Source organism: Harpia harpyja, chromosome Z (assembly GCF_026419915.1).
Source record: "Harpia harpyja isolate bHarHar1 chromosome Z, bHarHar1 primary haplotype, whole genome shotgun sequence".
Classification (NCBI taxonomy): domain Eukaryota; kingdom Metazoa; phylum Chordata; class Aves; order Accipitriformes; family Accipitridae; genus Harpia; species Harpia harpyja.
In genome coordinates this window covers 98,273,918-98,287,206 of record NC_068969.1, presented here as the reverse complement: position 1 = coordinate 98,287,206, position 13,289 = coordinate 98,273,918, and the positions used below count along the sequence as shown (strand labels likewise).

The window sequence follows — 13,289 nt, the reverse complement described above, 5'->3', positions numbered from 1 at the left end:
ACAATTGCTAGATTCCCAGAAGGCATGGAAACTTTAGCTATAATGAATCAAAGTATGAAGATCTAGCAACACCATGTAGGTATTTGAGTTTTGGAAAGTAGGCAGGTTTTAGTTTTCACCTTGAAAAGATTTTTATGGGATGAATCCTGTATTATTAGTGAAATAACTTTGATTTGGAGTCAAATGAGTGCCCGAAAAAACGTGGCTTGAAGGGACTTGCGGTTTGTCTGGGGTTTTGGTTTTATTTTCATCCAGATGAACAAGTCTAGGCATTTCTATACTACGGTTACCTCATAAATATAGCATTTGCTGGTTTTTATACTCTTTTTAGATTGTGTTCTGTATGCACCAATATGTAGTATGTTTATGGTTCTCTGGTGTGGAGGCTTCAAAAGAGGAAATTGTATATGCCCATAATGTTATTTAACATACTGTCTTATTTTAATAATTCCAGATAATTCTGGCACAATTCAAAACCCTCTAAATATGAAGCATAAAAATCATAATGCACATATGAGTTGTGGAGAATAATAATAGGAAAAAAAGTCATAATTTCGAGCTATTTTGAAGGTTGCATATTTGGAGGTATTTGATGATAACAAATCCAGAATTTTTGCACGCAGCAGATTATTTCAGAGGGAAAAGAGAAATTTTTTTGTGAATATTCTTACATTTTCTCAATAGGCATGTCTGTTAAATACAGAAATAAAGGCTAATACAGTAGCCTGTTCCTATAAACAGGCAAGGTAAATGTTGAAGCCCCACCAGACTTTACTGCAGGTAAAAAAACCCTTTTTGTTAAACAAAGCACTTTGCCAATTCAAATAAGAAAACTGAAAGGTATTTCCTTCTAAAACTGTGGTTTAAGCTTCAGCAGTCAGAAATGCCAGGCTGTCAGGAGGTGTTTCACATATGTGTTGCAACATTCCAGTGACTGGTAGTGTTTCTTTTTCATATCAGTGCTAGATTCATATTAAAAATAAACATTACTTGGTCCTAATGAAAGCATCTGTAATGGAATTGTTAAGTTATTTTGATGATTTCTTTTGGTAGTCTGTGTAGAAATGTCAGAAGTTGGAAAATTAGTGTACATGCTTGTTTGTTTCCCCTGCTGTTCTAATTGGAAATGCAAGTCAGATGCTTTAAGCTTGCTCCCTTGTGTAGTTTTGAGGGGCTGATCTCCCCAAATTTGTTTTCTGAAGTAAAATGAAAAATGAGACTTGCCTCACTTCAAAGGATGATCTGGTGACAGCACCAAGAGCTTTTAAGTTTGCCACAAAACAAAATCCCACAAAGTTAGTAGCTACAGACATGTAAAGCCACAGTGTTTTATTTAAACTTGTTTGCCTTTTAATTCAAATCATGGCAGTACTGGCAAGATGAGTTCAATATGCCCAAAGTTTTGCTGCACTTTTGTACTGGTTTATTATTTGTTCCTGCAGAGAGGAAGGGAAGGGAAGGGAGGGGAGGGGAGGAGAGGGAAGGGCAGGGGGGGAGACCAAGGAGCTCCCACTGGCCTTTTAAGTATGTAAGGAACAGGAGTAGTTTAGCATCCTTGGAGATGGATTTGATGTTTGATTTCACTCTTTACTAGGGTGAACTGACAGGTTAATTTTATGTAATTACTGTTTAGTTTTTAGCGAGAAGGTTCACTTTGATTATATCGGATGCTGCTGAGGGTAATTTTTCACAGCAATTCTTGTGAGGTTTTTCCCTATCTTACTCTTTGTTAAAGTCAGTTAATATTTTTAGGTTGCTTTTGTGATCTTCCAATTTTTATCTTTGTTAGGTTTATTTGTTTATTTAGTTGTTGCCCTTCCTAGAGGAGGGCATCCTACTACTGACTATATACAATGTTACAAGCCTTTTTTTCTTCGAAGGTTGGAATATCCTGAATCCTTTTGTCCTCACAGAAATACTGAACAATGTTGCCAGTCCTATCTTAATCTTGAACATCAACAGAAGAATTGACTCTCAGAAGCTGATGTTCATAGCTTGAAACATGATGAGGCGGTCAGTTTTATGTAATAACTAGTGGTTAGAGAAATAAGAGAGCTGAATTCTACTACCTGCTCTGCAGTCTCAAACAATCAATAGATTATTGTGTGAAAGATAACCTCCTGTCTCTTGCTTCATGCTAAGCATAGCTTCTTGAGTCAGTGTGGATGTTGGTGCCTCTTAATTATATACAGACTTAAGCCCAAGTGAAAGCACTTACACTGCAGCACATAGTTGGCTGGCTAGGATTTTGGTGAATAGTCCTGTTCATAGGAAGTTTAAACTCCTAATGGCAGTGTAAAATTTCGGGATTTGTCGATGTTTCAGTCTGTGCTTCAATGTTTTCTTTAAGGGAGAAAGAAGAGTTTATATATTTCCACATTTGCTTTAGGTGGTGCATATTGGAGCAGTCCTGACTTTGCAGCTGTGGTCAGAGGATGGGAGGGAATGTCCTGTCCCTCCTCTGGCACTAGCAGTTGTGTAGCTGGGAGATGAGCAGGTTCAGGTAGCTAGCTGATCCATGCAAAATCTAATTCAGCCAGGGGAAGAAGGATGATAGCAGTTCCAACGTGTATCAACTTCAATTTATACAGCTGGACTCATAACATACTTTTCTGCGTTGTTTTTCTTTTTTTGTAACTTAAAAAATAAAGCATGAAATAATGTAAAAAGCACAAGTAGTATTATTTTACAAGCCTTTTATGTGAACCCTTTTTTAACAAGTTCCATTGTGTTTTTCATAGGATATCACTGCTTTAACTGGTGTTCCAGATGAGCACATCAAACCCAGAAAAGTTCACATTTTTGTTCCAGCACGTAATGCAATGCAGGCAGGAGTTAACAATACAAAGAAATGGAAGATGGAGTTTGATAACAGGGAGCGCTGGGAGAACCCTTTAATGGGCTGGGCATCTACGTGAGTAGTCACTGAATTTGGAAATACTTTTCCTCTGTATTTGGCTCTTATGAGTCATGTAAATTTTAAGTTTGAAATGTCCTTTCTACCTGTAAATCTGCTTGTGTTTTTAACAGTACTTCTAGTAAGTGGTTGGGTTTGTTAGTCATATAATTAATGATCTGTTATGTTTAAAAGCAGATTTTAGCTCACAACATCATCTGGAAGAGTTTGAAAATAGTGTTAACAACCAGAAATTTCAACAACTACGTTTGTGGTGATGTTACTGTATGGCAGCATCAGGGAAAGAAGGTTATTGGTTACCTGAAGCAGTAAATCCTTATCAGCTCTCAGTTGCATCTTTTAAATTCAGTTAAACTTAAAATAACAATGCTTAGCTTCTGGATTTCTTTTTTTTTTTTTTACAAAGTTTTATAAATATCCTGAAGATCTGAAATGAGGACCCATAACTAATTTAAAAAAAACCATAAACCTATTTAAAATATTACACTGCTTGTTTCAATGTTGCTAATATTGGTAGTAAAAACTGTTAAATACGCCAAGATCCAGAAAACTACTCATCTTAGCTAAACTTGCTATAATTTTGACATGTAAGTATAACTCGGATGCAACTAGTTTTTCATTCTTTTTCCCTATATAAATATACTACCTACATTTTACAGTGTGGTTAGGATTCATGTGAACTGTGAGGACTATGCCAGCAATTCTCCTGACAATATTGTAATTTTGATTTAAAGCTGTCTTGTTTGAGGCATATTCAGAAAAGTTAATGATTCTACATAAAAAAAAGTCAACCACTAGAGATTATTTTTCAAACTTCACAAAGGATACAATGTGTATTGAAAATGTCTGGCTGCAATCATATTAGCACTTACAATCAAAGAACACAAAATTCTGTGGAAAAAAAATTAACACTTTAAGTATTAAATATTTTGAGGATGCATTTTTTTAGGTTTATTAACATTCTAAATCCGGTCACAGAATGATTTTGTTTGTTTGTTTGTCTTATTTATAAAATAAATGTATCCAGAAATATTAGTTCAAAATAACTCTGAAGTCAAGTCTTCCTGTTATGTTGGTTTCCCATAAAAAATTGAGGAGGCTCAAAACCTGTAACGTCTGTGTTGTTTTGGTATTGCAAAGCATTAGGGAAGCAAAGCTCAACTATCATTAGATGAGAAAAAATACTGAATATGAATTAAAATATTAATTGTATTAAAATAGTCTGTTAAAATACCCGTTTTAAAACTTTAAGCCTGTGTATAACAATGACCGCCTCTTAAGCATGTCCTGGGGTTTTTTACCATTTCATCTTAAGCATATTTAAATTGCTGTTTAAGAGGATAGGATTTCAGTGATTTAATACAGGTATGCCTTGGATGACTTGACTACTGCAAGTAGCTACTACATTTAGCAAGTTATGACCAGGTTGTCTCATGGGGCCTAAATTAATTAAGTGATACACTGTTGACCAGCAGTACACCTTTCCCTCCTTTCTTGTGTGCTCCGCAAGTGTCTAGCCATGAAGTATGGTCTATTTATACCACCGCACAGATTATGACACTGTAGCAGGTGCCAGCAACACCTGCTTTAGTTCAGGTTGAATTGAACTTTTCTTCTAATCCCCCTGTGCTTTTCAGCTGACTTTAACCTCCCCAGACAAATTATTTTCTGGGTGGGTTTTTGCATGATTTCAGCCAAAACAATGGCTTTTAACCTTTCTAACAGTTATAACCATTTGTGCTAAATAAACCACCTAGAAAAATGAGCCATGGTATTAAGGGCTTACCTGTATGTTAAATTGTCCTGGAGTGAGTTTATTGTGGGAATTTGCATGCGTTTTTATTTTGGGGTAGGGAAAGGAATATTGCCTGTGTGAGCAAGCTCCACGTAAGCCAAAAGCAAGTGCTGTGTTGAGAATTTACACTGCTAGGTTAAGGGCTCTGTAAACTAGTTTGTATCTGTTCTTTTTTTTTAAGAAATTCTCACAAAAGCTATTAGTGAACATTCTGGTTATTTCAGATTACCATTCAACACCCAAAAATGCCTAAGAAGAGTTTCTTCTCTTCAGATTTAATTTCTGCAGAGAACAGTTCTTAGAAATTTTCCCATTTACTTTTGAATAATGTAACGGGATTAGTGGATTAGAGCCCTTTAGGGTCTAGGGATTAGCGCCCTTTTCCTCTGAACTCAATATACTTATTTACCTGTAGGTCTTTGCTGTATTTCTGTCATTTTATAGTCTTGTTTGCTTTTTTTTGGTTGCATTTGTTGTTTTCCTTGATATAGTTTTTTTCAGTGAAAATTATCCAGTTGTAGATCTAAATAAAATGGACCCATGGCGTTTTTTTTTTAATTAGGAGTTTTCATTACAGGAATGCTTATGGATAGTTCTTGAGTACATCTTTTAATATAAAGTTGTAAACAAAGAAACATGAGAAATGTGTGGTTTCCATTGTACAAGATCTCAGAAGAGAAGAAAATGTGGAATCCCAGTTAGTAGTGACTGATAAAACAGTTTAGGCAGGCATAGGAAATCCTGCAGCACTGCTATTGCTGACATTATCTGGACATCATGCTGGCCATCCTGAACTGCAGTTTGCTCACAGATTATCACAAATTTAAACACACAATTAGCTCATTTATGGGAAGAAATAAAAAAACTGTGTTTAGATTGGATGAAAGGTGATCCCACATGAAAACAGAACAAATAATTTCTGCATAATCCTCATTTCCAAACTCCCTCTGTCCTGGAAGGTTTTCACCAAACTTGCTGTACTGAACAATGTTTCACTGCACTTCAAACTTAAACTTCTTTGTTCCCACGTAGTCGTGTTCAGAAGATTTTTCCAACCCCAATAGTGGAAAAGAAGAACCATAAGCAAAAGTTTTCACAATGCTACGATACATTTGGATCACTTGATTCTCCACTGATCATGTCATGGACCAATTCTTAGTTCCTAATTCTCCTTACCACCTTTATAAGAGAAATCTTTAAATGTCTTTAAGAGGTCCTATCTTAGTGCCTTGTGAAAGTGTAATTTCTGCCTTTATTCTTGTCTTTTTTTTTTTTTTTTATTGGGGAATATATTGGATATGTAGTGAACTCCATTTTCCATGGGTACATCAGATAAAATTACATTGTTGTCTTTGCTGGAAGCTAGATTCCCCCTCTTACCCTCCCCCTCTGCCAGTCATAGGCTTTGTCTTTATTGTAGAGAGTTCAGTGTATCTTTGGTTGCTTTTTCTCTTCATTTACCCTTCTAGCTTCAAAGAGAGAACAGTTGAGAGGCAGCTTCTTCAATAGTTTGTTGCAATTTGGTCTTGTCTTCCCGGTTGTCTCCCAGGCTCATGTGCAGTGTCGTCTCAGGGAAGCATTATCTAGTCATTATGCTGCTACAACCAGTATGTTTATTTCCCTGAAGGTTTTGTAGATTAATTTTTAGAACGCTTTTTTTTTTCATCCTTTGTCATTGGTCTTAAGTTGAGCTTTTATAGCAACAAATAAGGCAGTTTGGTTTTTTAACTGAGATTTTAATTTGTTTCAAAAAGCTTTTTGCTGTTTGATTCCTTTCAGAAATGCAGTTGAGGAATAGCTGATAATCTAAAACTAACCACTGTGTATGTAGTTAGCTAACAGTTTGTGTTTCTGGGCTTCGTTTTCAGTGGTGGCCTGTGATCTGCTTGCTGTCCTGGAATAATTTGTGGAGGTCATGTGACATCTCAGCCAAAGCTGAACTCTTGAGGTTTTTTATGTACTTTTCAGTCTCTGATTAATTCCTGTTCTGCTCACTTTCATATTCTGCTCTTTTCTGTATAAGATTATTCTTCCAACTAGCTGCACTGCAGGGTCCTGGTCTCCTTGAAATGTTCAAAATTACCTTAAGCCTCCTGATCTTCCAAACAGAGAGGGACTACACAGCTTTAAAATTAAAAAGATTGTTGTAGAGCACTTCTTATAACCTCAGGAGGTCATTAGACATGTTTGTCTAATAAAAAACTTAAAACATTAATTTCTGCAAGGAGTTGGGAGGGAAGTTTAACAGACTGAAAGAGTGAAACAATACTCTGCAGAAAGTAAGAGTGAATCCTGGAAATAATTCAAGAAAAGGGGACTTTGAATGGCTTGTGAGGTTGTGTACTACAAAAAGTTACGTAGTACAGCATTTGACTAGCTTTTGAGATACAGATATAATTATTTTATATTTCAAATGTGCTTAAAATTTGTCATCTGATTTCTTACAGAGCTGATCCTTTATCCAACATGGTTCTTACTTTCTCTACTAAAGAAGATGCCATTGCCTTTGCTGAAAAAAATGGTATGTATTATACGTACTGGGTATGAGGGATTCAGCTTTCTATAGGCAATCTTGATCTCAAAGTATTAACAACAGAAAAAGTACAGGGTAAAGTATCTTCCCTCTATTCCACAAGATTGGTAGACCATTAGTTCTCTACTTGAGGAGGAGGAAGACGGGGGAATACTTCTGAGGGTGCTGAAGGCATTGAATCTAGGCCTTCCACTTTCTGGAAAAATGTCCCGGCCTCTTAGCATTACTATTACAATGCTTTTGCGTGTGTCTGTGTCTTGAATGAGAACTGAGTCTTGCTCAGGTCTTGGAGGAAAATTAATATTAATAGTTTATCTTTAAGAGTATCCAAGGCTGAGGGTCCCAGCTACATGGCAGTGGGATTTTTGCCCTGAAGGCTTGATGTGGGCATCTGAATTGTAGTTAAGGAAAGACTGTCAGAACCCTTGTGAATGTTGATAATCAGAAAAACTAAATTAAGTAACTACCAAGTAAGGATGTTGGACTTCAGTTTTGGCCATGTTGCAGAATGGATTTATCGTAGAATCATAAAACATCTGAAGTTGGAAGGGACCCATAAGGGTCATCGAGTCCAACTCCCTGCTCCTCGCAGGACTACCTAAAACTAAACCATATGACTAAGAGCATCGTCCAAATGCTCCTTGAACTCTGACAGGCTTGGCGCCGTGACCACTTCCCTGGGGAGCCTGTTCCAGGGACCAACCACCCTCTCAGTGAAGAACCTGTTCCTAATGCCCAACCTGAACTGCCCCTGATGCAGCTTCATTCCATTTCCTGTGTCCTGTTGCTGGTCACCAGAGAGATGATCAGCACCTCCCCCTCCACTGCCCCCTGTGAGGAAGCTGTAGATTGAGGAAGTTATAGCTAACTCTTCCCAAGGAGAGTACTAAAGTCTAAACTCTTATACTTGATGATTGTTCATATTTGAGAAAAAGATAGTAGAAAAACCAATATCGTTACTTAATATTTTTAATGCTAATGATGTATCAGAAGGAGTGTGTCTGTAAACTTACTTGGTTATTTAGGCTTGTATTTTTCTCAAAGAATTATGGTACCGCAAGGAGTATCCATAATCTCAGCCTTTTGAATATTCAGCAGTCGTTTTATGTGTTGGTATGAATTTTTTGCTGCCTTTTTTTTAAAAATGAATTTCATTTTCCTTGAAGAGCTAGGCTTAATGCTTAGTGCTCATGGATGTGAGGAAGATTAACTGCACTGAGTTAAAGCCAGGAATAATGCACATGGAGTGTAACCTGCTTCAGAAGTCTTCCCTGTGGTCTACAGCTTTCAACTGTATTTAGTCTGGGGTAAACAGATAGTGAAGTTTCTTGGTCAGACCAAATTATGCAAATTTGTTAGATGGCTTATGTTGTACACCCAAAACCCAGGGTAAGTCCATTAACATATACAACTAAGAAGCTAAACCATTTAATGTGCAATTTATTTGAACTTTTTAATGGTAAAGGCTAGTATTTAATTCCTCTATTCCTCTTTGAATGGATCTTTTTTTTTTTTAACTTAATAGTCTTAATTTTACTAAAAAAGTAAATCGTATAGACAAAGAAATTAAGAGGGTCATCATATTTGCATTGGATATAGCAATTACTGTGCAATTTTAATAGTATTTTGTAATGTTCTATGAACAAATATGAAATTTGGGAGAATCTGGTGCTGCCTTACTTATGCTTCTGTATTGTTCATGCTCCTTCTATTTCTTGGAAAGTTCAGTCTATTTGAGAAAAAAAATGAATCCTGGCCTATATATCACTATTTTAATGAGCTACTTATGTCATCTCTTTGGACTTGTTATATTTTGCCCTTTCAAAATGCAGATTCACGTAAAATACTTGATTTGTTCAGTGTAGAAAGTTTACGCCTTCACTGAATTGGTAATGAATCTCCATTGTATGGGAAAACTACAAAGACATTCTACCAACTAAACTAAGGCTGTGACTTAGTATTAATATTATTAGTTCAATACTCGCTTGTCTTGCACCCTTAATTTTACCATAATTGAGATGTACCAGACTTTTCTGTGGATACTGGCTTACCTAAATTGTTACTCCATTTTTATTTAAGGTGGCTTAGTTTTATGCATATGATATGTGCATAGTATTTTCTGTAGTAATAGCTTCAGTATCAGGTATAGCTGGAAATATAAATTTTACAATATTTAGTTTTGCTTTTAGAGAGAAATGAGAAACTTAGGCACACCTTTACAATGGAACTTCTAACCTGGGTTGTTACTGAAGTATATCTAAGTCTAGGAACACAAGTATTTACCTCTTTGTCCTTCCTGTATGAACCACCCAAGTTTCCCATTACAAAATTCCTGAAGAACCTCAAGTTTAATTTCTGCAAATCCTAGATATTGCAGGTGTTTTTATATGATTGGGAAACCTAAGAGTTCTCTCTCACCTAAGAATTTCAGGAACCTTAGGCAAGCTATCTTTCTGCCTGCCCTATCTGATGTGTTTTCTAATGTAGGAATAACAGCACTGAATACAGTAACGGAAGAAATTTCTGTCCAAAATACAACAGCTGATGACGGTCTGAAGTCAAAGCAAGGAGGAAACACTTGTAACTGGATGAAATTAAAAGTTTAGTCTGTTGACCTAAATTCTTTTTTTGTCCTGTCGGACATCACCGAGGTCGTTGCTTAAAAACATACAGCTTTAGTAACAAGGATGGAGAGTTTTTCTACTCCCCAATAACCTTTAGTCAGGTGATGAGAGTGTTCTTCCAGAGACGATGAAATCTGCTGTCTATCTGCTTGGCTTGTATGGCAGGGTTCTGGGCAAGATTAACCTCCCTCACCATTGTGGTATTTTTATAAAAGTGGCCTCTGCTCTCTGTCATGAACTGAAGGTGCCTAACTTAAGCAGACTGTTCCAAAGTGTGGAGCCTTATCACATATGGTGGCCTCTTGCAATCCAAAGTTAGATGTAACTAACTTTGTGGATCTTGGATGGCTATGACAGCTCAAGTCATTGTGCTGGCAGTTGCGAATCTCTTTTGGAGGCTCTCGGCTCCTCTCTGGTATATAAAGAGATGAAGCAGTAACTTGGGACTGTGAATTCCATTCTAGCAGCCAAGTGCCTCACAGTTAGGTGTTCTAATGCTGAATGGTGCAATACCAAAGTCTGTCTCTGGATCTACTTCTGGATGTTTATTCAAGCTTATACTTTTAATCAGAACAGGAGGCAAAAGCTAGTGTTCTCACAGATGGAAATAATGTGTTTTTAAATCCTCTATTCCAGTATTTTTTTATGGAGAATAGTTAACTTGGAAATTAACATTGGTTCAGCCTAATAAACATGAACAAAATGTTTGTGTGACATTTGTGATACACAGAATTGAGGCATAGTGACATGATAACTTGTGTATCTTACGAAATGTGTTTTGCTTTATAGATGTATCTTGAGTGTTTTCTGTGAACACCTTAAATGTAGAAATTCAGATATATGTTAAACATTTTAGGACTTACCAAGTTTTTTGTTTTAAAACTAAGGAAGAAGAGTATCATCTTACTAGTATCAATTAAAACTGCGTACTTAACTACTGCTAGCTTCAACTCAAGTATCTCAACTTTGAGTGAAATGTTGCAGCTAAAGAGACCAAACTTTGGAATACTGAGTGCTGCCCTGGCAACTTTCCAGGCACCTGGAGGCTGCAACCAATTTGCATTTTGATTTACATAAACACTAATGTCTCCACCTCCTCTTTTCTGACATTTTTTAGCATTTCTCTTGCTTAACTATCACATAATTTACTTGTCTTCTATCACTTCATTCCCTTTTACTCCTAATCTTTTATATTCTTATAAAAATGTTAAGTATTAAACTCCTTTCTAATGCTGAAGTTTTTTCTTTGCTATTCCTTTCTTTGGTGCTCCCACCCTTCTTTTTCGTCTAGCTTTCCAAGGTCTCCATTCTCTCCCAACCTTTGGGTTTGATATTCTGTATGCTTTTTTTTCCCACGTTTCCTTATCTTTATTTTCATTTCCTGTCCCAGCATACACAGAGCCTTAGTGCTTCTGTGATGCTATGGAGCTGTGGAGCCATGAACTTGCAGGACAGTCAGTGTTCCCTGTTGAGCTTTTCACTGATGAATGTCAAGTTTTTTGCAGGAGTAAAGAAAATTCAGGTGCATAATATGGTGAAGTCTTATCAACTGAGAGAATGGGCATATGTCACTTCTATGGCATTTCAGTATTCTCTCCTGCCAACTACAAAGGAATAAACTAGTGGATGCCTACGTGGAGAAAAAGATGTTAAAGTTAAAAGGTTTAAGTTGCATTTGCTCTATATGCTAAGAAAATTTAGAATTCTCTTTGTTTCTTCTCTCCCCCCCACCATCTCCCCTGTAACCTCCAGGCTGGAGCTATGACGTTGAAGAGAAGAAGATTCCAAAACCTAAATCCAAGTCTTATGGTGCAAACTTTTCTTGGAACAAAAGAACGAGGGTGTCTACAAAATAGGTTGGCATTGGCTGTCTGACTGAATAAAGTCAGCTGTGCTATATTTATAGTCCATGTATAATACATCTCTTAATCTCCTAATAAATTTGACCTTTAAACTACAGATGCATTGTGTTATGTCTATTTAAAATGTTTTTGATGTCTCCAATTGAACCTGTTACAAACTTGCCTATAAATAGATGAGATTTGGAGTGTTCATACTTCTAAAAAATTGCTGTACTAGGAATCTATCAAAAGGAATGTTTGAAATCAGCTGCAACTTTAAAGATTATGGTTTATCTTTCATGGTAATTTTATATTGACTATCTTGTTCAAACTTATCAGCCTTGCATATACAAATTCTCTCAATAGAAGCTGGGGTTTTCTTCTATACAAGAGAAGTTTTTCAACTGAAGAGCGAAGTATGATATGTAAAACTTAACATTTGAGTATAACTTAGACTATTGTATATAAGTGTATATTATATAACCTCCTTTCTGCCCAAATTAATGTTGTCATTATTCCAGTAGCATTCATGACTGGAATAGAAAGCACTGTTTTTTGTGTTGGATATGGGGGAGGTTTAGTCCAAAAGATTGAGATTGCAATTGTTTCTCTGTGATGTTCTTCAACAGTGAAACTAAGCCAGTTATATATTCACAAATTAAGTCAGAAGAGTGTCGGGTGCCTCACACAGCATTAGCATATACTAATTATATAATTATGGTTCTATTTTTTTATTGCTAGTTACATGTTTATCTGCACTGAGGTTTCCTGTTGCCTGACAAGAGATGTGGTGATAGCATCTCAGCCTTAACATTGAATATATAGCCTAAACTCAGTTTGTCTTACGTGACATTAAATCATTAATTTTAATAACGCACAATATTATGTTTGGAATCCTTGGTTACATATCTATGGCTTTTGATTTATTCACTTTAACTTTTACTTAACAAATTGAGATATCGACACGTGATCAGTGAAATCTATTACAAATTGGGAAAAGCTGTACCTTTTTCATATGCATCTGAGAGTTTTATCCCAACTGTCACAAAAGAACAGTTGAGACAGCTCTGTCCACATAGATCTAAAGAATGGTGTAAGTGCTATGCACTGAATTCTAGGTAAAAGAAGGCATAAAACTAGCTTGTGTTGTCCACATTTGATTATATTCATGTTTCAGCTTTAACCAGCTGCCCTATATGCTGGCTAACATTTGTTTAAAGCATTGTTTTTGACCCAGTTTCAGTGTAATCAACCAGTTGGCTGATATCGCTATTTTCCTATCACAGACAGGAACTGTAACTCCAGTTCATTTTCCTATTGAATTTTGAATGCTGCATTGTGCAGTGGAGCCTGAAGTCCTCCAGGAACGCCAAAGTGTACCAAACTGGAATCTTAACAGTCCAGAATCTACTGCATCTCTTTGTTTTCTGGCAAAGCTTAATATGCTGATCTTACTAAGGAGACAGTAATAAGAAAAGCCATTCGTTGTTTTTTTCCTGTCTTTTACAAGTGAAGAGCAGCAAGATCTTAATTTAATAGTCTTCAAGCTTTATAAGATTGTCAACATTAAAATGGAAAA

General features: G+C 36.3%; 1 protein-coding gene across 1 annotated transcript in view; it reads left to right on the top strand.

Annotated features, from left to right (window-relative positions):
• The window catches only part of NDUFS4 (NADH:ubiquinone oxidoreductase subunit S4), a 49,001-nt gene extending 37,173 nt beyond the window's left edge, over positions 1 to 11,828 (top strand). The window contains exons 3-5 of the mRNA XM_052777987.1: positions 2,742 to 2,914; positions 7,160 to 7,233; positions 11,622 to 11,828. Of these exons, the coding sequence (XP_052633947.1) occupies positions 2,742 to 2,914; positions 7,160 to 7,233; positions 11,622 to 11,725 (351 nt within the window). The 3' untranslated portion in view covers positions 11,726 to 11,828. The remainder of the gene's footprint in view (positions 1 to 2,741; positions 2,915 to 7,159; positions 7,234 to 11,621) is intronic.
• The last annotated feature ends 1,461 nt before the right edge of the window (positions 11,829 to 13,289 follow it).